The sequence below is a fragment of the Ursus americanus genome, chromosome 20 (genome assembly GCF_024610735.1).
Source record: "Ursus americanus isolate L20-20 chromosome 20, mUrsAme1.1.p, whole genome shotgun sequence".
NCBI classification, from domain to species: domain Eukaryota; kingdom Metazoa; phylum Chordata; class Mammalia; order Carnivora; family Ursidae; genus Ursus; species Ursus americanus.
This window is the reverse complement of record NC_142146.1, coordinates 34,989,851-35,016,475: the sequence shown is the minus strand read 5'-3', so window position 1 is coordinate 35,016,475 and position 26,625 is coordinate 34,989,851. Positions and strand designations below refer to the sequence as shown.

General features: G+C 37.2%; 1 protein-coding gene across 11 annotated transcripts in view; it reads left to right on the top strand.

Moving 5' to 3' along the window:
- Positions 1-26,625, top strand: part of CEP70 (centrosomal protein 70) — a 90,666-nt gene that overhangs the window by 40,577 nt on the left and 23,464 nt on the right. For all 11 annotated transcript variants that reach the window (XM_087870229.1, XM_087870224.1, XM_087870226.1 and 8 more), the window contains 6 exons: positions 3,248-3,417; positions 8,370-8,426; positions 13,444-13,531; positions 13,620-13,708; positions 15,031-15,105; positions 24,415-24,520. In XM_087870229.1, coding sequence (XP_087726355.1) covers positions 3,248-3,417; positions 8,370-8,426; positions 13,444-13,531; positions 13,620-13,708; positions 15,031-15,105; positions 24,415-24,520 — 585 coding nt within the window. The remainder of the gene's footprint in view (positions 1-3,247; positions 3,418-8,369; positions 8,427-13,443; positions 13,532-13,619; positions 13,709-15,030; positions 15,106-24,414; positions 24,521-26,625) is intronic.

Below are 26,625 nucleotides of genomic sequence, written 5' to 3'. Positions count from 1 at the left end.
ATGAAGCTTTTTTCCTATGTTTTCTTCTAAGAGTTTTAAAGTTTTATTTCATATATTTAGATCTTTGATCTGTTTTAATTTTTTTGTATATGGTGTTAGATAAGGGTCCAACTTAATTCTTTTGCATGTAGAGATCTGGTTTTCCCAACATTATTTGTTGAACAAAGCCTATTCTTTTCCCATTGAATGATCTTGGTACCCTTGATGAAAATAATGTGATCATATATCCACAGGATTATTTTTGGGCTCTCTGTTCTACTCCATTAGTATATACACCTGTCTTTATGCCAGTATCATGCTGTTTTGATTACTGTAGTTTTGTAGTTAAGCCTTGAAGTCAGGAAGTGTGAGAGCTTTAACTTTGTTCCTTTTCAAGCTTGTTTTGGTTGTGCTTGAGAGTCCATATGAACTTTAGGACCGATTTTTCTGTTTCTGCAAAAAAAATGTCATTGGGATTTTGATATGGGTCGCATAGAATCTGTAGGTCACTTCAGGTAGTATTGACCTCTTAACAATATTAAGTCTTCCAGTCTGTGAACACAGAATGTCTTTCCATTCATTTGTGTCTTCTTTACTTTCCTTCAGCAGCCTTTTGTAGTTTTCAGAGTATAAATCTTTTGACTTCTTGGTTTATTTCTATTTTATTCTTTTTGATGCTATTGTAAATGAAATTGTTTTCATTTTTTTAAGATTTATTTATTTTGAGAGAGAGAATGAGGTAAGTAGGGACAGAGGGAGAGAGAGAATCTCAAGCAGACTCCCCACTGAGCGTGAAGCCCAACATGGGGTTCAATCCCAGAACCTTGAGATCATGACCTGAGCTGAAATCAAGAGTTAGACACCTAACTGACTGAGCCACTCAGGCGTCCCTGGAATTGTGTTTTTTTGTTTGTTTGTTTGTTTTAAAGATTTTATTTATTTATTTGACAGAGACAGCAAGAAAGGGAACACAAGCAAAGAGAGTATGAGAGGGAGAAACAGGCTTCCCGCCTAGCAGAGAGCCTGATGTGGGGCTCGATCCCAGGACCCTGGGATCATGAGCTGAGCTGAAGGCAGATGCTTAACGGCTGAGCCACCCAGGCGCCCCTGGAATTGTTTTTTTAATTTCACTTTTGGATTGTTCATTGTTAGTGCAATGCACTAAAATCAATGCAATTGATTTTTCTGTGTTGACTTCATATCCTGCTACTTTGCTGAATTCATTTATTAGTTCTAACGGGGTGTGTGTGTGTGTGTGTGTGTGGACACTTTAGGTTTTCTGCACATAAGATCATATCATCTGCAAACATAATTTTACTTCTTTCCAAAATGGATGCCTTTTATTTCTCTTTCTTGGCTGATTACTCTGACTAGGACTCCAGTACTGTGTGGCAAATGCAGGCATCTTTACCTTGTTTCTGATCTTAGAGGAAAAGTTTTCAGTCTTTCACTATTGAGTATGAGGTTCACTGTGGGTTTTTCATAAATGGTTTTATTACGTTTAGATTGTTTCTTTTTATTCCTAGTTTGTTGATTGTTTTTATCATGAAAGGTATTGAACTTTGTCAAATGCTTTTTCTGAATCAATTGAGATGATCATATTTTTTTTTCTCCATTCTGTTGATGTGATGTGTTATATTGAATTTTCATATTTTTTTAAAGATTTTTTTTTATTCATTTGAGAGAGAGAGGGAGAGAGAGATTGAGCAGGGGGAGAGGGAGAGGGAGAAGCAGACTTCCTGCTGAGCTGGGAGCCCAATGTGGGGCTCGATCCCAGGACCTGGAGATAATGATCTGAGCCAAAGGCAAATGCTTAACCATCTAAGCCACCCAGGCACCCCTGATTTTTCATATGTTGAGTCATTCTTGCATTCCAGGAATAAATCTCACTTGGTCCTGGTGTACAGTCCTTTTAATATGCTGCTGAATTTGGTTTGCTAGTATTTTGTTGGGGGTTATTTGCATTAGTGTTTATAAGGGATATTGGTTTGTGGTTCTCTTGTGTTGTCTGGCTTGATATCGGGGTAATGTTGGCTTCACAGAATAACTTAGGAGAAATAGAGTTGATTCTTGTATATTGCTCTTACACTTGCAACCTTGCAAAACTGAATTATTCTGGTTTTATGGCTAATGGACAGATACAGGTGGAATAGGGAACCACATCACTTGGCTCTACAGCAAATACCTGTCTTCCAGGTTGGGGCTGAAGCAGATGATCACTGGTTACTGGGAGTTATGATGTGAGAAGCTGGGTCCCCTTCTCCCTTGAGGTTATCTAAGTCTCAATAAACTTGACACTATGGGCAGGTGAACATGTGCTTAGACAAGGCATTCTCTTCTGAAAATGGTATGTCTTAGTTATAGGCAGATTAGATGGGGATGGGGTTTCTCACGGAACGTAATAAAAAGTGTATTAATAACGATGGTGCTATTGATAATGAGCTTTCAAGGAACATTGAAGGATTGAAGCTAGGGAATAAAGGAAAACCAGGCCAGTGATATTTCATTGAAGACAAGAGCGTGTCCAAGATTTATATTCCTTTGTATAAATCTTGGGGTATATATTATTTCTTAATAATAAATCCTGGTTAGGGAGTTATTCTGAGTTTACTGTCTTCCATATTGCATGATTGCCTAAGTTGATCAAACCATCTGAAATCCTGAATTATCACTGATCACTTAAGAATCTGAATTTTAAATCCTGTTTCTTTTTTTTTTTTATGTTACACTTCTTTTTTTTTTTTTTATTATGGTCAATTAGCCAGCATATAGTACAGCATTGATTTTTGATGTAGTGTTCAACGATTCATTAGTTGCCTATAACACTCAGTGCTTATCACTACATGTGCCCTCCTTAATACCCATTATATGGTTACCCCATTCCCCAAACCCCCTCTCCTCTGAAACCCTCAATTTGTTTCTAAATCTTGTTTCTTTTTGACATCCTTAATATTGGTCCCTTCCTGATTATTATTTTCCTCTAAACCTATTTACATGAAATTATATCAGTTTTATGGAGTTCCTTATTAAAAACTTGAATGCATGTGATTAATTATAAACTATATTTTTCCTATTTTACTTGTTATATTTTTTGTGTTTATGACTTATTAATGTTCTTGGAGCTTGCACCCATTTAAAAACAGGTCTTGAAGTTCTTGAATGAAGCATCTCAGTAGAAACTGTGAAGATGGCTTTGGTACAATATTGTTAGCACACCAGGTCCTAGATGTACATACCATAATTATGTTTTTTGAAAAATTTCTTACAGGCAAAATGTCAGCATTATAAGAAAAAACGAATGGAACAACAAGAGACTATTGCTTCTTTGCAAAAGGATATCTATAGATTAACAAAGGAGGAGGAAGAGCGCATTGTCACTCAAAACAGAGTGTTTGCTTATCTCTGCAAAAGAGTTCCTCATACCATCTTGGATAGACAGTAATGTTCACTATCATTTTTTAAAACATTTTATCTTGGGAGTGGTTATATCTCTTATAAACTGGAGGAGTCTTCCTCCCCCTCTTCTCTGCCCCCCCCCCCAAAGGAAGAAACTGGTCATTTGGCCTGGAGAAGTTCATACTAGATTTTGCTTTCTTATTGCGTCATTTAATTTATTCTTCTGTCTCCTCTGTTTCTCTAAACTGGAAGTTAGGGCTGAATTCAGATACAAATATTTTTGGCAAAATACTTCATAGGTTGTGACATATCAGGAGGCACATATTGTCTAGTTGACTTACTCTTAAGTATGCTAAGATTGTTCAGGGGGTTAAATAGTAATCTGATTCTTCCACTATAAAATTCCCCATCATTCCTTCATCTAATGGTTTTACTCAATTGATGATTTTGCAAGATGGTGATTTTTCAATTCTGTTGTTCCCGCACCTCCCCCCCCCCCCGGGAATTCTTCCATAAAAAAGAACCTTTCCTATTGACTAGGAGCTGTTTGGTTGCCCTATGTGGTTTATTACAGGGAAGGTATAACTAATGCTCAATTCTTTCATTTTAATTCCCACTTTTTAAGGAGTTGGTGCACTTATGATTTCCAGTGATAAGTAATACGATTTTTTGTTTGTGGCTGTCCTCTCTTTTTTTCAAATGTTATTAACTCCTGGATTTTAATGATCATATTATTCTGTCTTTGGCCAGTGGGAACTTCTTCATGCTGGTATTATACACTTTTGACCCAACCTCATTAATCTTTGTTAGATTTCTTACTTTTAGGCAGGAGGCACATTTTATACTTTTTTTTTTTTTTTTTTTTGCCCCAGAGCTCTTTTGGGGAATGAATTCAGATATTTGTTAAAGCTAACACTAAACATTTAGAATTGACTAAATTAAACTTAAGATAAATTAATTAGACATTTCTTTTAGTCAGGAATGGTTTTTAGAGACCACAGTTTGGTGTTGGGGTTGCTTGTCAAGCTTATAATGTCTATTATGTTGTCATTGATTTAGGACTTTTTAGAAGAGTACAAGGAATTATATATATTTCTGGGAAAAGACATCATTAATTGTTTTTCCAACTGAAGTTAACATTACAGGATTTTTATTTAAACCCCGATTCTACATTTGTAACTTCCTTTTATACCAGAAATCCTTATTCCTAAGAACAATATCATAAAACTATTTGCTTTATTATATAACATATAAAAATAGCTTCAAAATAATACCAGAATTACTGCTAACAGTAAGTCTACTTTATGAAATTTAAATTTCTTTGCAATCATCTTTGACATTAATAATATATTCTAGGATACAAATACAGTGTTCTGAAATATTTCTTTGTATGTGTCACCAAATTAATATACAGTTAGGTTTGTTTCACTTTGTTTTCGTTGTTTAGGGATTGCTTTTTTATTTTCCATTTACTTTTGAATATGTAAAACAATGATACAATTCCAAAGTCAAAACTAATTATTTATATTCAGAAAAGTTGTGTTTTCATTTCTGTTCCCTTGACCCTATTCCTTACCTTCCCTTATAGGTAATTTTAAGTGTTTAGTGTTATTTTTAGCAAATACAAGCAGTATGGATATTATATTCATATTTCCCCTTTTTGTATAATGTATAAATGTAGCACCATGTTTTTTTCACTTAATAGTATAAACTAATTACATTCTAACTAGTCTTAAGTATTTACTTAGTAGGACTGGGGATCTTTATTAACTAGGTGTTTCTATTTTACTATAAAAATAAATGAGGTCTCATGTAAATTAAAAACAAGTTAAGATTATAGATTTTGATAATTATTTAAGAAAGAATACACACACATATAATTTTGATCCTTTTGAAGGAAGAACAGGACAAAAATTTAAAAATTACAATTAAAATGCCATAAAAATAGAGATAGGTGTGATTAAATTTTAAAAAGAGAGAAGCAGAGAAAAATAAGGGTAAGGAAGAATAAAAAGAAGGAAAGAGACAATTGCAGTGGGAGAAATAGAAGAGTAAGAGAGAGGAAGGGGAATAAAAACAAATACAAAAACCAGTCAATTTGAGTGAGTTCGACAGTGAGTAAAGGAGAAGCATTGAGAGAACTTACCATGTACTATATGAAGTCAAGCTAATTCACGTGTGAATTTGTCTAATGACCTAGAGATTCTCTGTTCTATTTGATTTTTAATAAAGCTAATTTTCAGTTTGAGACACAGAACTTAAAAATTGTGAATTTACCTTATTAGAAATACATGAGTTGTAAACACTACAGCTATTGTTAAAAGTTACAAAGGCATTGGGAAAAACAATATAGAACATACATAGATAAGTAAAACCATGTTTCCTGCCATTTACGGATCTGATAGTCTAACTGGGTAGATAGACACATACTGAGGTAAGTAAAATACAAGGCAGATAGTGGTATCTGCTAAAATGATGGGACAAATAGGATACTAAGTGGGGATGACAGAAGGAGATTTTTGTTTCCTTTGAGGAATATGGGGATGACCAGAAAGGCTTCACGAAGAGATAACACACAAGATTATTAGGAACTATAGAATTTTAATAGGCAGAGGTGAGGGAAAGGTATTTTAGTTGGAGAAGTATGGTGGCAGGAAAACTGACTATATTTGAGAATAGCAAGTAGCCTAAGTAGTCAGAGGTTTGGAGCATAGGGTACACAAGATGATGCTGGTAAGTGTTTTAGGAGACAATATCGAAAGAAAGTTGTGCTGGAACTTTGAAGGGCTTAAACTGCAGGCTGAAGAGTTTAGGTTCTGCTTACTATATAGCAGGAAACCCCCCACCCCCAGCATTTCTGATCAAAGAAATTAAACCCAGAGACAGAAAGACAAGTTAATAATCACTTGTAATAGCCAAGGTTGGAGATTGCAAAGGCCTGCAATTAGGGCCAAAAGAAAGGAGAGCTATTGGAAATATAGACAGGAATTGTTGAGACTAACTGGCTGTAGATATTGAAAGAAGGACAGGAGTCAAAGATAGCCAGATTTCAAGCTAGGTTTGGGGAAGAGGGACGGAAGATGATGAATTCATTCATGGACATGTGCTTAGGCACCTTTTGTCAGCCATGTAGAGACATCAGGCCAGCAGTTAGAAGGGCCAAACTCCAGAGAACTTCCAAGTTTCAGATAAAGGAAGAAAGTAGGCAGAGAGGAGTTACGTTCGGATGTCAGGATAACTAATGAACAAAAATATTTCGGGAAGGAGAGGTGGTAAGTGTTACATGCTTCCTTTTCAGTGTTTGCCTTCTTGCTGTCTTGCTCAGAATTCCCCGTTTGACACACAATTAAGTCCTCCCTAAAAGTTTATTGAAGGTATCCGGTAACAATCAGAATGAATGAAGCTTGCTGTGAAGGAAAAGATCGAGATGAAATGGTAGTGTAAGGGGGGAGTAAGAGGTGACAGGGTTTGTGAAGGATATAAAGGAAATTAAAGCATTTTTACCAGATAATATGAAAGCTGGTATGTGTTGAGTTGGAGAAAGATTGAGAGAAAGAATGATCTAGAAAGCTGAAATATTAAAAGCACAATTGGTTGAATTAGCTCTGAAAAAAAGAATAAGTGTCCCAAGATGGGGAAATAGTATAAATTCTTACTTTAAGAAGAATAGCATGTGAAAACATTGTGTTATTTTTTTCCTTGAGGGTTTTTTAAATTACAAAAGCAGTACAGTACATGTTTATAGAAGTTCAAACAATATGAAAGTATGTAAAGTAAAATATATCTGCTTACCCCCTCCTAATTTCCGTATTCCAGAGATAATCACTTTTAATAGTTTTGTTTGTGTCCTTCCTCCTGTTTAACAACAGGAGTGCCATTGGTGTTTTGGGTGGAATGGTTCATTGTGTCAGTTAACGAACTTCTAGCATCCTGCGCCCTCCCCAACTCTAATCAGTGTGACAGCCAAGACTATTCCCTAGGTTATGGTATTATCCCCCAGTTAAGAACTCACAGAGTTTTTATTCAATACAAATACAACTTCACATACAATTATTTCTTTTTAAAACAAAAACAGAGGGGCACCTGGGTGGCTCAGTTGGTTAAGCAACTGCCTTTGGCTTGGGTTGTGATCCCAGGGTCCTGGGATCAAGCCCCACATTGAGCCCCAGGGAGCCTGCTTCTCCCTCTCCACAGCTCCCCCTGCTTGTACTCTCTCTCTCTGTCAAATAAATAAAATCTTAAAAAAAAAAAAAAAAGATTTTATGCATTTATTTGACAGAGAAACAGCCAGCGAGAGAGGGAACACAAGCAGGGGGAGTGCGAGAGAGAGAGGCAGGCTCCCAGCAGAGTAGGGAGCCTGACGCAGGGCTCGATCCTAGGACTCTGGGATCATGACCCGAGCCAAAGGCAGAGCCTAATGACTGAGCCACCCAGGCGCCCTAAATGCATAAAATCTTAAAAAAAAGAAAAAATAGAGTAATACTCTACATTTGGCTATGCAACATTACTTTTTTTCCTTATCAATTTTTATTAGGACATACAAATTTACATACATTATTTCTTCTGTGCTTCATTGTTTTCCAAAGAGTGGATGTGTCATTATTTAACTTTTCTCTTATTGAAGAACATTTAGAGTGTTTCTGGATTTTCAGTCTTGTAAATAATGGTGCAGTGAACAACTTTGTTCATTTTGAGTTACAGGTTTGAGCAAGTATTTCTATGAGAGCAGTTGCTAGAGGTAGAACTGATGGGACAAAGAAAATATTCATTTAATATGTTGAGATATAATGTTCGTGGTTAGTTTAAAATCTATACTTCAAAATTAAAATGTATGGCTTAGTATAATACTTCTGACAAAAATCACTTAAATTTTTTATAAACTTGCTAGATAACCTGTATCTTTATTGCTATAATTTGAAATTATGTAGAGAGAATAGTATAGTTAATGGTCCAATACCACATTTTGAAAATTCAGTTAATCTTCTGTTTTCTAGGTTGCTTTGCCTAATTGATTACTATGAATGTAAAATTAGAAAATTGCATAAACAAAGGTAAGACTTATCCTATTTACAATTTTTAAAGTTAATTATCCAGTCATGAATCACACCAAAAGTTTTTATGGTCTTTTGAAACTTTAAATAGCTTTGGAAATCTATCTAATACGTAACTATGAATTTCTTTTTATATAAAGATTTTGAAGACTGTGTTTTACTCTTTATGTTAAAATGTATTGTTGCACTTATTTTAAAATGTATTTAATAATCAAAATATTTGTCACAGAAGAAATATTGTTTTAGTTTGTTGAAGCATTATGTTCTACTGCGGTCATCTAGCCACTGGACTTACAGAGTATATCCACAGAGTGCATAGTAGATTAGACTAGCTACCTACTGAAGTGCTGTGTAATTAGTGTGCAGATTTATAGGAGATAAAGACAAAATGTCATAGTGAAAAATCAAACATATAGAGTAAAACACACTTGTCACCTCTGATTAAAAAAATAAGGGTAAAGATAAAGATAATGGTCTTTGACTAACCTAAAATAACTGAGGGATATCTAAGGCCAAATAATCCAGAGTACTTTAAGGTAATTAAAACAGCTGTTTTGTTTCATTGTTTATAGATGGAATAATTCTTTTAACAAATATTTATTTGAGCACCTATCTCGTGCCATGTTGTTTTAGGTACGTAGGGAACCATAGTAAACGATGCAGATAAATTCTCCACTTTTGTCAGGTGTACATTCTTCTCTCCCCAAGAATAATGACTTTCCAGAAACAGCAGGACCAATGGCAGAGCTGTGGCAGTTGCTGATGCCTTCTAGCACCTTTGGGACTCTAAAAGAAGCCAACCAACCAACCAACCAACCAACCAACAAAAAAAACAGAAGGCAGGGGACAAAGAAGTAAAAAAGGGAGGAAGGGAAGACAAGAAGAGAACAACTAATGATAGAGGAATTCCTTGTTTGATTCTATTCAGAAAGTAGCATTATATCAAGTAACTTCAGACACCTCCTGATTTCCAAATAAAACTGTGTCTTTTAGATGATAATAGGCATGGTGTTAGATTCTACAGAGATGAGACAAAGTTTTGGATATGGCTCTTACCTTCTAAGATCTTACAATCTAGTAAGGGAAATAAAATGTAAACACATTAATAATTAAGAAAAATAATGAGATTAAAAAACACTAATACACATATTATTATAAGGTAATTATTAAAAATTGTATAGACAGTAATATAGGAGTTTAGAACAAGAACAAAACAGTTTTGGATGGAGTGACCAGAGATGCCTTTACAAAGCAGATGAGAGTTGTGCTTGAGCTTGAAGGATAAGTAAAATTTGGGAAAGTAGAAAGGCAAAAAAGTTAGTCATTTTAGACTGGTTGGATGCTGTGAGCAAAAGTGCATAGATATAAAAATGTAGACTTTTTTATGGCACTGTGATTAAACCAATTTGGCTGGAATTCAAGGGATTTGTTGGTATATTATACATGGACGTAGTAATCTATAGAGAGCAGTCTTTCCCTTAGTGGACCAAGTAGGCTGTAAATGAACGAGAAGGCATCATTTGCCTTGGCAAGAAGGAAGGCACTTTTTCCTTTAATTCAGAAAAACTGGGTGATGAGGTTATAGATCTGTAGATTAGTCAGGGTTCTCAAGAGAAACAGAACCAATGGGATGTACATTTATATAGACAGAAAAAAATTAAAGAAATTGGTTCATGTGATTGTGAGGCAGGCCTGCAGGTTAGAGACCCAGGGAAGAGTTCTTGTGGGTCTCCATCTTTGTTCTTAAGGCCTTTAATTGCATGAGGCCTACTCACATTATGAAAGGTTCTCCTTCAAGTCTGTTGATTTAACTGTTAATCGTATCTAAAAAATACCTCATAGCAATATCTAGACTGGTGTTTGACCAAACAGCTGGGCATCGTAGCCTAGCCAACTTGACACTAAAATGGTTAGTCATAGATGTAAGAGTAAAGAGAAGGAAAATGAAGAATTTAATGGCTTGAGAGGTTGCAAACTTAAGCTTACACAATCAAGAAAATAACAAAAGTGAGTGAAGCAGTCTAGGTGAGGACTGTGGCAAATTGGACCGCTGTATACCATCTGTCTGAAGGGGGCCATTACTGTACACTCTAACCAGTTGATACCTTGTAAGAAGTGAGTTCAGTGTGGCTAGATTTGCTGGCTTTTTTGAGATTTATAAATGAAATAAGATTTTTAATATTCTCAATTAACTTAGTGATTTAAAAAATATTGTATGGTCCACAGAGAACAAACTGATGGTTGCCAGAAATAAGAGGAGTGGGTATTGGCCAGAATGGGTAAGGCGAAAGCGAGAGGAGGCTTCCAGTTATGGAATGAATAAGTCATGTGAATAATAGGAAAAGCGTAGGAAATATAGTCAATGACATTGTAATAGTGTATGGTGATAGAAGGTAGCTACACTTGTGAGCATAGAGAACATACAGAGACGTCAAATCACTATGTTGTACACCTGAAACAAGTGTAACATTGTATGTCAACTGTAGTCATAAAAAATTAAAAAAGAAAAAACAAAAATATTATATGGTCCAAACTCAGTATCGGTTGCAACCTTTGGGCTATGTCTTTAGTAAATTTGAATCTAGATTTAGGTGTTTGCAAACTTTTCTATAATGGGCCAGACAGTAAATATTACAGGCATTTTAGGCTGTATTGTCTCACAACTCTTCAGCGCTGCTCTTTTAGCACAAAGCCAGCCACAGATGATATGTAAATGAATTGGCATGGCTGTGTTCTGTAAAACTCTTAATTACAAAAATCCACAGCCTATATGTAGCCCTCAGGCAGCAGCTTGCTGATTGCTGACTTGATATAGGATAGAGTTTGGGATTTTTAGTAAGAGTAGAGAAGATTTAACATAGCCATCATTTGAAATCCGTCATGTGGGATATAGTAAGAGAAGTTGCCTCCGAAGTCGTGCAAACTGGGGTTCTTTGACTAGAAATGATAACGGGATTGAGTCCATTTTGGGAAGGAGTGTTGAATTTGGTTGTCATTAATTTGTAGTAAAAATCCAGGGTTGAGGAAGGGAATTCCCTTTTCACTTAGCAGTCCTGTCATCACTGGCCTAGCTGAAGTGAGATAGTTTGGCTTATAAAAACCTTGCTCAGGCCAGATATTTGGCTTGAACGTCTCTCACTAAGGAAGAAGTAGATAGGAAGAAAATAGGCACTATGTTATAAATAATCTTACAGATGAAAAAATTAAAGTCATTTATACTTTGCAGCGGTGAAGAATCTCCAAAGGAGAGGGTTTTTCAGGTTTCATTGACTTTATAGACTCCAACTGAGTCTCCTTTCTAAGAGTGAATACAAACTTGATAGTGAGATTGTAGCAACTTCAAGGTGGATTTTGAGACCTATAAATAGGTTCTTATTATCATCTGAAAGAGCAGGAGTAGTGTAAAAGGAGGGTATAATTGATAAGTATTACATTACTGAAGAAAAGATGAAAGAGTTGAGAGATGAAAGAGCTGAAACAGGAGAGAAAATGAGGGATTTGGAGGCCTACATAGGGCACAGGAAACACAGGAGAAGGAGGTATGTGCCTGTAGAGCTAGGGGAGCAAGGCCAAGGGAGGAAGACAGATGGGACAGGGCCTCTTGCAGAGGCAAAAGCCCAAAGCCCCTGCTTAACACCTTTTTATTAAGGGCAGTGTTGTCTAAAGTTTTTTTCATTATGAAACACAAATATTGATGTTTGTATACCATACTGGGGTACACACAAAGCTGCGATCGAAAGCACCTGGTTTAGAACTCTGACCACCCTAAGCCCTACCCAGTTGTCCTGAGGCCTGAGAGGGATGAATATCTTGCCATATTTGTAACCCTTTTGCATAGCACACCTATGGTACACAATTTGGGAGCTCTAATTTAGGGCACAGGCTTGGGAAGACTTCCAGAGGGACTTGTGAAGGGAGTTTCTGAATACTATGGACTGGTATTGCTTTCTGTCTCCATACATGAGCAAACTCGGAACGGAAGCAGCAATCAAGGCAGTAGAAATGTGAATATAAGAGTTAACCAGCTGGAAGCCTTAGAAAACTGCAAATGTGCTATAATCTCTGAAAAAGAGGAAAAGTACATTTTAAAATGATAGGCTTTCAGCTACTATGTAACTTTACTTTTTTTTTTTTTTTTTTTTTTTTTTACCCAGTGTTACTACTTCAATATAGATTACATGAAATATATTGCTAGTTATTTCTGTTAGTATTTCCCTGACTTGGTGGATATGATTGAAGAGCCAAGGAAAGTAACACAGGAATAAAACCTATTAGGCTCACATTTTCTTCTGAGATGTCAGAGACACTTGAAAAATTACCCCAGGGAAAATGGTTCTATAGTGAATTAGTAGTTAAGTGAAGCTCCCTTGTTTAATTCCATCTTTCTCTTTAAATGGTCTTGGATAATGGAAGCAAGTGACTTTTGAAGTTCACTCCTGATTTCCTGGACATGAGTGCTTTAATGTCTTTTATTTACTTTTGACACCAGTCCCGGAGGTAGATGTGATAGATACTTCTCTGACAGAAGACAAATTCTGAGAGATTTACCTATTCAAATAGCATCAGGTTAATGGAGTCAGGACTTGAATTGGGACTATTAAATCTATTGCCTTGTCCACTCATACTGTGTTTTTTTCGTATAGGCTTTTGGTGACCTAAAAGTACTAGAAAGAAAAAACAATATGCTTTGTTACTTTATTCATTCAAAAAGTGTTTTTTTCACCCCCTTTATAACCCATACTCTCTAGGCAGTGAGATGCAATGGTGAACAAAACAAAGTTCTGGTCCACAGGGATCTTATGTTTTAGATAAAGGTGATAGTGAACAAATAGGTACTGTAATACTGGGTAGTAGTATTTCTAATACCATTCTTTCTGAGAACAAGTGGGAAATTTGGCTTAAGTATTGATTCATATTTAGGTTATCAAACATCTATTGGGTTGATTTTTGTTAGCTGTATTTTTTCCTTTGGAGATAGATTTTTCATAAGAAGTACATACTATGTACCTTTTCACAGGCAATATAAAGAAAATGAAAGTCAATCAGAAGAAGAAAAAGACTACAGAAGTTTGGATGCTTCACCAACTTATAAAGGCCTTCTAATGGTATGGGGACTACATGATTAATAATTACTTTTTTATAAAATAAAATAATCTAGGAAAGTTAACTATTTTTCTATGAAATGTGTTGAAGTCATTACAGAATCAACTCAAGGAATCGAAATCCAAGATTGATGCACTTTTAAGTGAAAAGCTGAATCTCCAAAGAGATTTGGAAACCAGGTGAGAGAAACTTAAGTAATTTTTATTTAACTTTTGGAAAGTAAATACATAGAATTTGGGGCCTTAAATGAATCTTTCCAGCTCCTTTACTGTAAAGCTAATCTTGGAAACCTCATACTTTTTTACACTCATTTTACTTAGCTGTATCTCATATGATGGAACAAGAACACATGTAGGTAGGCAAGGGAAGTGAGAATATAGAAGCCCACACTGAAAAAGATAAAACTGGGTAGGAGCGCAGAGTAGATTCAGATTTATATCAGCAGGTTTCCCATACCCAGGTTTCTTTAGAATGTCTTACTACCTTATCCATGTGTTGTGAGAGGAGAAGAAAACTAAAAAACGTCATACAACAAGGTATATTTATATATAGCATGCCACCACAAAAGGATGATGTTCTGCATGTTGCCAGGGAATAATAAGGAATAAACAGTGTTAAGATTCTTTTCATTTATCAAGTGTTTGTTGAATACCTCTTATAAGTTAGACACGGTCCTAAGCTCTGGTGTAATATAATGACCAAAATAAATAACTTGTTCTCATAAAGATTATATTTAAATGGAGAGGGAACTGATACCTAAAGTAGACTCCATTTATATACAGTTAAAAAAAAAAAAACTTACCATATAATGATATGTAAATTTATGGCTATGTAAATATGTAGTAAAAATTTTAAATTATGCATGGGAATAATGAACAGTTAATTTGGGATAGTGATTACCTAACAGGGACACACGTGGAGTTTTAACTATATGTATAATGTTTTAGTTAAAAAAAATTTTTTTTTCTTTTAAATATTTTATTTATTTATTTGACAGAGAGAGCCAGCGAGAGAGGGAACACAAGCAGGGGGAGTGGGAGAGGAAGAAGCAGGCTCCTAGTGGAGAAGCCTGATGTGGGGCTTGATCCCATAACGCCGGGATCACGCCCTGAGCTGAAGGCAGACGCTTAACGACTGCGCCACCCAAACGCCCCTAGTTAAAAAAATTTTTGAAACAAATCTGTCAATATTTAACTTTGGTAAAGCTGAGTAGTGGGTATACCATTATTTGTTTTACTGTTCTCTCTTCTTGTCTGTACATTTGAAATATTTCACTATAAAAACAAGTAATGCATAACAAAATGGGTAAAAAGTTTTGAACAGGGAATACATGGAAGGAGAAATTCGGTGGCCAACAAACACCTCACTGGCAATCATGAAATATATTAAGATTTTTAATAAGCATATGTGTGACAAGTAACATAGTATACCTTATCTATTAAATATCTTTATAGTTTTACTCAATAAATTGAATGCATTCAATGTGATTTATTTTCTGCAGGCCCACACAGCATGAATTAAGACTTTATAAACAACAGGTGAAGAAACTGGAGAAAGCCCTTAAGAAAAACATCAAGTAATTATATTTTACCGAAGTTACAGATTCATTACGGTTTTGTATTTTATTATTTTTATTACCTGTAAGTTTACTTCGTGCTTACTTCATAGTGGCCTTAGCTTGAAATTACCAGACTGATGGGGGAAAATGACATAAAAGGATATTTGTAGTTCCATAGTTTAAAAACAGTTTTTGTTGTGTTGGATTTGGCTATATATTTATCTTAAGAACAAACAAAGGCATTTACTTGATGTAATAAGGGCAAAGGTTTTAACTAGAAAATTGTCTTTGGAAGCCATAGTGGAATTGCAAGTGAATCATTGAAATTGGACATGACAAGCTCCCAATTTTTGTCGGTGCTAGTCATGACCTGAATAATACACAGCCTCGTCACACTTTAAAATACTAGAATGAATGCAGTGAGTCATTCACATCCATCACTTACTTGTACTTTTCTTGGCTTTGAAAAGCACAGTCTCAGAGGAGTTTGAAAAAGTTGGCCCTAATTAGTGGTAGTATTTTCTGAAGATTACGTAGGTGTACTCTTTCATTCAAGGGAATGGGACTTGAAGAAGTAGTGTGGGGAGCATTGGAAGGAAATATTTTGAAACTATATGAGTTAATATATGCATTAGATGTATTAAGTCAGTTGTATTAGCATAAGTTGATTCAATTTTCAGTGACAGCTATGTTTCTTCCTTCCCATGACAACACATGCCACAGTGAAAGGCAAATATTCTGGACATCCAAGGATTAATATACTGAGTTAAATTAAGATAGAATAGAAGGAAAACTAAAAAAGGGAAATGGAAGGTTCAGAAAGGCTGCATTCATTAGTTCACTTAATATTTTTCCCTTCCTACTATTCCTTAATATTTTAGGTACCTTTAGTACTTCCTACTATTTGCTTGGCATTCTGGGTACTGGAATTGCAGTGATAAGCCAAATAGAAAGGGTCCCTGCCCTCATGGAGATTACATGAGGATAGAAGGACAATGAAAAAACTAAATAAGACCATTTTGATGTAGTATAAGTACTAAATGTAAAATAGTATGAGAGTAGCTGTTGTGTGAGTTTGGACAAGAGATGGTGGTGACATGGTCGGTCACAGGGGGCAGTAGTGGCAGAGGTGAGAAGTGTTTGGAATATGAGGTAGAGCTGGTAGGTCTTAGGGTGGATTGGATATAGGCAGCTCATGGGGAAAAAAATCAAGACTCCTCTAAGTTTTAGGCCTGAATAACTAGGTGGTTATTGGTGTCTAAATGAGGTAGGAAAACTGGTTGAGAAGTAACTGGGAAAAGGAGGATGTAGGGAGGTAAAAAGAGAAGGTGTAGATAGATATTATATGTGAATGTATGAAAATCTTCATAAGGAAATGAAGGCTTAAAGAAATAATCAAGCCTGAGCCTTCTTATACTACTTTTGTTGAAGAATGGAAAGTTGTAGAAAAACATGATAGTACAAAAGGGCATGAGCTAAGTATACTGGGGGACACTCAAATTCTTCCTTGGAGTCCCTCTGTCTCCAGAGATAAAAGCTCCTTTCCTTTGGCTATTGGCGAGCACCTATTATATGAGGTTCTTATGATCTGCTTCAGGAGAGGAGGAGGAGGTCAGAGAGCCTTTCCTGCACGTGCCATGTTTCAAATATTTTTGGCTTAAAACATTTCCTATGTCAGATGTCATATTTTGGAGTGGCATGTCCTGATCCTCTTCAAAGGAATTTTACTCACTTCAAGGCAAGTATATTAGACATACATACGTGCACTTATGTATACATAGAGATAGGTAGTCAGTCTTCATTATTCACAGATTTCATATTTGTGAATTTGCCTACCTGCTAAAATTTATTTTTAACTCCCAAATCAGTAGTTGTGGCACTTTCATGATTATGAGAGGACATGCACTTTTCCAGCTGTTGAACAAGGTGACGCTCTGTCCTCTTGTTTCGGCTCTTATAACTGTAAACAGTCATCTTTTTTGTTGTCATAGTGCCACTTTTTTGTTTGTTTACATTTTTGCCCTTTTTGTTGGTGATTTCTCCAAGATGGCCATGAAGCGTAGTGTTGGAGTGCTGTCTGCTGTCCTTTCCTGGGTGGGAAGAAGGCTGTGATGTGGCTTACAGAGAAAATACGTGTGCTAGATAAACTTCATTTAGGCATGAGTTACAGTGCTGTTTTGAGTTCAATGTTAATGAATCAACAATATTAAATAAGGTGTTTTTAAACAGTGACACACATAAAACAAGCTTATATATTGATCAGTTGAGGGAAGTGTTACCAGATGCATGCAGGAAACTGACTCTGTATTAACCCTAGGAGCAATGGCTCAGTCTTTGCTAATTCAGTGTTTATGGTGACTTTACAGAACATAACTACCACAAATAACAAGAATTGACTGTGTACGTCTTTGTTGTTATTCATTTTGGACTATTGTCTTTAGATAGACTTTTCACGATTAGCCTTTAAAATTATGATTCAGAATTAAACCTTTCTGTATTTTTCTGTTGAATTTTGAAGAAATTAATTGTGCTTTAGAAATTTAAATTTGGAATTTAAAAAATTAATTTTTTTTAGGTTTGGAACTTTTGTAGAATCTAGATGTGGAAACAGGGAATTAGGAATGTTAGATAACTTGCCTACATCACACAGATGGTATCTGGAAGAACTTGGAAAGAAATTAGATCTGTACCCACTCATTCTGACTCAAAAGCTCAAACTCTTAAACCATCATACTAATTAGAACCAACAAAACACCCGGTGAAAAACATTTTTTTAAGGTAAACCTTTTCAAATTTTTATTTTCTGCAATGGCAGAGGTAGAATATTTTTTAAAGAACTACTATGTTCTTTTTAAAGACCATAAATGTTAGAGAACTAAAGAACTAAATGTTGGGCAGATAATTAAAAATAAAATAAAATATCCTGTCAGCCCAGTGAATCCTCTCCATAAATGTAGAAAAAAAGTTTTATTACTGAATAAACATCCAACCAGACTGTGATGTACATAATAGGCAGTCTGCTAAAGAGACTACAAAGCCAGAAAGAAATCTCATTCTTTTATATAGCCGGGCGTGTACAATCCATTGCATATATGTATGTGAATTGTCTTTATCCTGAGGAAAAATAAAGCTTCCTGCGTTTTTTATGATAAGCAGCAAGTTACAACCTAGAGCCAGGAGCCTAGGCTAAACTACCGTGGAGACAGGGAGATGTCTATGTTTCAAAAGTGTGGTTCAAAGGCTCCTAAGAAAGAAAGACATTCCTAGGATGTAAACTTGGGAAGAGGCTTATTTAAATCTTAAAAAGATTTCATACTAGGATTTACAACTGCAAGTTTTCCAAAGGAAATGCTACAGGAAAAGGAGGGGAAAGGCTCTCTTTCTCTCCCTTTTAGAACCTGAGAGAATTCAATTTTTTTTCTTTAGATTTGTTGCCTTTCAACTAACCACCTTCAATATCAATGAGTCTATTTGACATGGGAAAAAAATGGGCTTTTCTTGTTTGAGTTAATATTACAAACAGGTTGATTATAAAATTCAGTTGTTAGGAGGTGATCAAATATGTCTGCCAGTACAAGATAAAGGTACTACACTAATCCCATTTAATTTCAGTGCTATTTACATTTTGGTAGGTGAAAAACGGAATTAGAATGCTGTCACTCTAGTGTGGAGCTGATGTATGGCAAGGCGGTTAGGACAGTGAACCAAACTGAAATGAACAATCAAGGCTTTATTCACTTACTACTATAGTATAAGCGGCCAAAAAGTATCCATTTTTAGTGTACCATTTTTCTCTGTGGAATGGCACCAGGTGAGGGTCAGTGAATGACATGCTGCCCTGATAGGAGGAAACATCTCACTGCCTAGGAGCCCTGCACAAAAGACTCCCGCTGTTTCACGGGCCTAGTGGGGGCATGGGAGTGGAAAATACTGAGTCAGAGTGGAGAAAAGTAGGTAGTTAAGACTGCCCCCAACCCATAAGAAGAAGTGAAAAGTACCTCAGTCAGGGTCACCGCAATAAAGAGGCCTCAGGATGGAGGCACCTGAACTAGTAATGCTGGCCTGGGAGTTGCAAGGAAAGGGAGGAGTAAGAGGGGCTGAGTTCTTGACAGCAGTTCCCTCCAGAGATTGCAGTGCATAGGCTGTGCTCCAAGTCTGATGTGGGAGGGCAGCTTTCCCCCATGAGGCTTTCTAGGCAAAGCCTTTGTAATCGTCTGGTTTGGGCCTGAAAGATAACATGTAGGATTTTGGCCTAGAGCTGGACTTCTCTCTTAACAAACAGCTGCCTTCAAAGTTGTAGCATTAGAGTTGATAGATTGAAGGGAACCACCCTTCTTTTCATCCTAATCATATAAAAAGTCCCAGAAATATGGAGAAAAGGATTCAGGGAATGTACAACTCTGAGAGGCTCACATTGGTATATGTATATGTGTTTTGTATCTTTGTGGCAAAATAAGCAGGTTTTTGGGTTTTTTTTTTTTTTTGTTTTTTTTTTTAGATTTTTTATTTATTTGAAGAGAGTGAGAGCACAAGCCTGAGGAGCAGCAGAGGGTGAGGGAGAAGTGGGCTCCCTGCTGAGCAGGGAACCCAATGGGGGGCTCAACCCCAGGACCCTGGGATCATGACCTGAGCTGAAGGCAGATGCTTAGCCAACTGAGCCACCCAGGCACCCCAGTAAACAGGGTTTTTTACAACAAAATTGGCATTCCACTTTTCAACTTGTTCCTCATCTCCAGAATGGACTCATCATGAATCATGGAAAGGCTTCATCAGACACAGTTAAAAGCTATTTCTGCACATAGAAACATATCTTATGGAGATGTCTGTAGAAAACAGGAGACAGCATAGCATATTTTAAGCTGGAAGTGCAGTTTGCTGGGTTTCCCAGACTCCACAAAGAAACATAGTTGTTGCTGCTGGCTACATGGAATAAATATTCGTTAAGTATGTAAAGAATCCTTTAGCTACTCTTAGGGGATCTTTATGTCCTTTAGGCCCTGCTTACTGCTCTGGAGACAACAGAACAACCTTAGCATATTTCTGAGTACAGCCTGTACTGCTAAAACACACTTCTAAAACATCAATGAAATCATATGCAATTGGGAAATAAGGAACGATTAGTAGTATAAAATAGATATTACGTTGTTCACATGATTTTTCCTAGGTACAAGGAATTAGAATAGCAGTAGTATTATAGCTTTCAGCAGGGGAAAACCTTTGCTAGTTGCATAGGCAACTACCCTTTCAGCTCTATTTTAAGAAAATTTTAAATGAGAGGCTGCACCCAGGGCTCCCTCTTTGACCCTCAGCATTAGACAGACTCCAGGCTGGAGGCAAGTTGCACTACCTCCTTTGCGTGTTTTAACCTCAGCTTCTTTGGCCTGGAGTTGGATCCATTTCCATTTTCATAGCCTTGGCATCCTCAAGCCAACATTTATGCTCTGTGGTCTGTGCAGAACCACAATATCCCCTGAGGCAGCCTATAGACATACTAGAGCTGTCTAACTTACTTCCTGAGGAACTGACCGGTGGTTGTTCTCTGTTACAGACTGCATCAATTTTACGTAGTCTGGTTTCTAACACTACTTTTCTCCTGAGCTCTGTTATTTTTACCTCTGTGATTTTACAGAATACAAAGTTTTCGGGAATATTATGCTTTGGCTGATATTTATTGTGAGACCAGGCAAACCAAAGGTCAATGTCCCATGATTCCCTAGCTTTCACTAACCCTCATCTTCTGTAAACTTAGAAAAACAGTGAGATTAAATGTATACATGTTGGGGCGCCTGGGTGGCACAGCGGTTAAGTGCCTGCCTTTGGCTCAGGGCGTGATCCCAGTGTTATGGAATCGAGCCCCACATCAGGCTCCTCTGCTATGAGCCTGCTTCTTCCTCTCCCGCTCCCCCTGCCTGTGTTCCCTCTCTCACTGGCTGTCTCTATCTCTGTCAAATAAATAAATAAAATCTTTAAAAAAACTAAATAAAATAAATGTATACATGTTGTCAACCAAGAAGGAATTGATTGAAAATTAAACATATTTATTTGGGCAATTAGAATTGCAGTGTGGGAGACACAGATTCAGGTAGAAACCTGAATTGTGTTCTGAGGGAGACAAAGAGGAGGCAGAATTATAAAGGTGAAAGGTAATGAGTGCCATTCTCATTTAGGTCCTCTGTGTAAAACGGATTGGTCCTCTCTGTAAAACGGATTGAAACTAGGTTAACTGGGATGGGTTGAGTTAATTTAATATGCTTATGAGGTATTGAAACTTGCCAAAGTATGAATCTCTTTGGTTCCTTTTAAAGTACAGAATGTGAGCAATTTAGGTGTCATGGTGAGGAGGAAGTTCAGTCCAGACTGAGGGCCACAGCTGGCTGAAAAGATTTTAAAAGTTTCTTTCTTCCTATGAAGATGTGCATAAAATCCTCCCTAATGGCCTCCTGACCTTGTTTTAAGAGACTCTTGGCTAAGCTTGCTTGCTGCATTTTTAAATCTTCTTTTACAATGTAAAGTGTTTAAAAGACTTCTTCATAGAGAATGTTACCAATAAATACAATTGCCGTCATCACCAGGTTCCTAATATAAGTTGATTATTGTCATTATTAAATGAGGGGATGTCTTTATTCATCTAGTTAATTGAATCACATATCATTTCCCTGAGTGACTGTAACTAGTACATACAATTATTGTATTTAGGTTACTATATTGACAGCTAAAATGTTATATATCCATAGTGTAATATTTATTAATCAGACTTGCAAACAGTTCATTGACAAGTTAACCTTTCACTCAGGTGAAAATGTTTAACATTTAAATTCAGATATATCAGTTTACTTATATTCCCATTAGGGAGCATATTGGTTTTTCTATGTCCTATTTGTATTCCAGATAATATGCTCCTGGCACTCCCTTCAGCAAAACTGTTAAGTATATGAATTTGGTAACTAGATTGGAAGTCAGGTGGAAAATGGATTGTAAGGGGTGCCTGGGTAGCTCAGTCGGTTAAGCAATTGCCTTTGGCTCAGGTCATGATCCCAGGATTCTGGGATCAAGCCCCACGTCAGGCTCCCCGTTCAGTGGGGACCCTGCTTCTCAGAACCTCTCCATCTGCAGCAGCTCCCTTTGCTTGTGCTCCCTCTCGCACGTGTGTGTGCTCGCACACAGTCTCTCTCTGTCAAATAAATAAATAAAATCTTAAAAAAAAAAAAGGAAAATGGATTGTGAGGTCTTTATATCTACTGGATGAAGGAGACTGACTTTTTACTAGAACTAATTCCACTTATTAATTTGTTTTTGTCATATACTCATCAGGGACCAGAGAAAAGCAGTTGCGTGAAGATCAAAGGTAATACCTATGACTGGAGTAGATAATTGTAGGGTAATAGTAAGAGATGAGGTAAGAAAGGACTCAGGAGGAATATTGGGTAACAACTGGTGGCATTGAGCTGTTCAAACGCTGACCTAGGGAGATAAGATTTAGTTCACAGAGCAGTGGGAAGCCATTGATTGTTTGGTTTTTTGAAGATTTATGTATTTGAGAGAGACAGACAGAGGACAAGCAGAGAGGGGAGGGGCAGAGGGAGAGAAGCAGTCTCCCTGCTGAGTGCAGAGCCCATGTGGGGCTCAATCTCAAGACTCTTAGACCAAGACCTGAGCCAAACTGACGCTTAACCAACTGAGCCACCCAGGTCCCCCACCATTGATTTGTTTTTTAGCAGGCAAATGACATGATGGAACATTGCTGCTTTTTTTTTTTTTTTTTTTTAAACAACGTGTGTGGAGCTGAACTCGGGGCTTGAATTCACAACCCCGAGATCAAGACCTGAGCTGGAATCAAGAGTCTGACGCTTAGGGGCGCCTGGGTGGCACAGCGGTTAAGCGCCTGCCTTCGGCTCAGGGCGTGATCCCGGCGTTCCGGGATCGAGTCCCACATCAGGCTCCTCCGCTATGAGCCTGCTTCTTCCTCTCCCACTCCCCCTGCTTGTGTTCCCTCTCTCGCTGGCTGTCTCTATCTCTGTCAAATAAATAAATAAAATCTTAAAAAAAAAAAAAAAAAAGAGTCTGACGCTTAACTGACTGAGCTACCCAAGAGCCCTGGAATATTGCTGTTCTGTTTTAAGAAACAGCAGGTCAAGCTCATTAATGAGTCATAGAATGGGTTTAATGGGTCAGGGTTCTGCAGGAAACTGATAGGCATACTCAAATTTAATGTGGTTAATTTGAAGTGGGTTTTAATAAGAGACTACTTTTTTCCAAAGGCATGGTGGGTGGGAGGAGAATGTTTAGTACAGCCTGACTTAAGAGAGATATTGGCAAAGGGAAAGGGTTTGCTACTAGGTGGATAATACTCATACATAGGTTTCTAGGCAAAGAAACGTCCTCAGATTTCTGGTAGCCACCTGGAACTGTGGTCTCTTGGGTTTCCATGCTCTCTTGACTAGCCCAGGCATCACTGTTGTTTGTTCTTTGGTACAAATGTAGTATGAAAAAGGAAGGACCATATTATTTGCTGCTACAGTGCCCGAACAAATTGCCCTGACCATTGCTTCTTGCTCCCTTTACCTGTAGCCTCCAATCTCAGAGTACCTTGGAAGTTACTTTCATTGTTTGCTGTAGTTCTTTCTTATTCTACTTTTTGCAAGTGTTGGGGAGTGGTTAGAACTTTCTTCTTCAGGGGCGCCTGGGTGGCTCAGTCGTTAAGCGTCTGCCTTCAGCTCAGGGCCTGATCCCAGTGTCCTGGGATCGATCCCCACATCGGGCTCCTCCGCTGGGAGCCTGCTTCTTCCACTCCCTCTGCTTGTGTTCCCTCTCTTGCTGACTGTCTCTCTCTCTGTCAAATAGATAAATAAAATCTTAAAAAAAAAAAAAAAGAACTTTCTTCAGTCTGATCCCTTTTGTTTTCAGAAATTTCTTCTAATTTGTGGTCTATTGAGGGGACATTCTTATTTTCCAGTGACAATATGACTTAAAAAATTGAATTGAAAAAATTTGTGTGTGTGTGCACATATATGTAAAGTGACATAAAGCTGTGGGAGGGTTAGGGGCACCTGGGTGCCTCAGTCAGTTGAGTGTCGGACTTGATTTCAGCTTGGGTCATGATCTTGGGGTCATAGGATCAAGTTCTGTGTCGGCTCTGCCCTCATCGGGGAAGTCTGCTTGAGATTCTCTCTACTTCCTCTCCTTCTGCCCATTCTCCCCCGCCCCAATAATAAATCTTTTAAAAAATTAAAGATTTTAGAGGGTAGCTAAATCGTTGACTCAGTTTATCTTAATCCAATGTCTAGGAAAGTATTTAATATTATCTTGATTTATTTTTTTCCCCTTTAGATTACGGGATCTTATCAGTCAAAAAAAGGCAGAGGACCTAGAGAAACCAGATGAACACAGCAAAGACAACCAGCAGCAGGCCCTTATTGACCAGAGATACTTTCAGGTATTGAACAGCTGGCAAAAAGACTGGTTATTTGTAGTGAACCTTGGTTTCTTTCTTTGTTTTTTTTTGTTTTTGTTTTTTTTACTTTTTATTTAAATTCCAGTTGGTTAACGTACAGTGTAATATTAGTTTCAGGTGTACAATATAGTGGTTCAACACTTCCAACATCCAGTGCTCATCACAATAAGTACACTCCTTCATCCCCACCACCTATTTCACCCATCCCCCCCCACCTCCCTTCTGGTAACCATCAGTTTGTTCTCTGTAGCTTTTTTCCCTTTTTTGTTTTGTTTTCTTTTTCTTTAATTTTTAAAACTTTTTACATTTTTAAGTAATCTCTGCTTGCAACCCTGAGATCAAGAGTCACATGCTCCATTGACTGAGCCAGCCAGGCGCCCCTGTTTTGTTTCTCAAATTCCACATATGACTGAAATCATGTGGTGTTTGTCTTTCTCTGACTTATTTCATTTAGCATAATACTTTCTAGCTCCATTCGTGTCCTTGCAAATGGCAAAATTTCATTCTTTTTTATGGTTAATATTCCATTGTGTGTTATATGTGTGTATGTGTATAGACACATATGTATATGTGTATATACATACACATATATGTATGTATACATGTATATACATATGTATACACACATACCACATCTTCTTTATCCATTCATCAGTTGATGGACACATAGGCTATTTCCATAACTTTGTTATTGTAAATACTGCTATAAACATCAGGGTGCATGTATCCCTTTGAGTTAGTATTTTTGTGTTCTTTGGGTAAATACCTAGTAGTGCAATCGTTGGATTCTAGGGTAGTTCTATTTTTAACTTCTTGGGGGGAATCTCCATACTGTTTTCCAGAGTGGCTGTACCAGTTTGCATTCCCACCAACAGTGCAAGAAGGTTTCTTTTTCTCCACATCCTCGCCTACACCGTTTGTTTCTTATGTTGTTGATTTTAGCCATTCTGACAGGTGTGAGGTGATATCTCGTTGTAGTTTTGATTTTTATTTCCCTGATGTTAAGTGATGTTGAGCATCTTTTCAGGTGTATTTTAGCAATCTGTATGCCTTCTTCGGAAAAATGTCTGTTGATGTCTTCGGGCCCCTGCCCCCCCGCCCCCCCGCCTTTTTTAAAAGAAAGGGCCACATGCAGGGCCTCGTTTGGATGTGGTCTAGAGTCTTGAAACTTGACTACCCTACATTCTCCTGCAAATGGACCTTGAGAGCTTGTTTGGAGGTTCTAGTAGGGGAATGCAGCTACTTGTATATCCTTGACTGAAAAACAGTTCTCCTCTACTGGGGAAGGTTGTCCTCTTTGACCCAACCTGCAGCTTCGGGGGGGGGGGGGTTTCACATGGAATGGTGAGGGAGGAAGGGGGATACTTGCCTAGCCAACCAGATTAGCTGAATCAACCCTGGCGGTCAGTGGGGTGACAGATGTCACAGCCAGATTGCCCCCACATCCTGCCCATTTTTTAATTAGGTTGGTTTTTGGGTGTTGAGTTGTATAAGGTCTTTATATATTTTGGATATGTCCCTTTATCAGATATGTCATTTGCAAATATCTTCTCCCATTCTTTAGGTTGCCCTTCAGTGTTGTTGATTGTTTCCTTCGCTGTGCAGAAGCTTTTTATTTTGATGTAGTTCCAAAGTTTATTTTTGCTTTTGTTTCCCTTGCCTCAGGAGACGTGTCTAGGAAGAAGTTGCTACAGCTAATGTCAAAGAAGTTACTGCCTGTGCTCTCTTCTAGGATTTTTATGGTTTCAGGTCTCACATTTAGGTCTTTAATCCATTTTGAATTTATTTTTGTGTATGGTGTAAAAAAGTGGTCCAGTTTCATTCTTTTGCATGTTGCTGTTCAGTTTTCCCTGAAAAGAGACCTTTTTTTCCTATTGGATATTCTTTTCTTCTTCATTGAAGATTAATTGACTGTATAATTATGGGTTCATTTCTGAGTTTTCTATTCTGTTTTATTGATTTAGATGTCTGTTTTTGTGCCAGTACCATTCTGTTTTGATTACTGTAGCTTTGTGATCTTAACTTGAAGTCCAGAATTGTGATGCCTCCAGTTTTGTGTTTCTTTTTCAAGGTTGCTTTGGCTATTC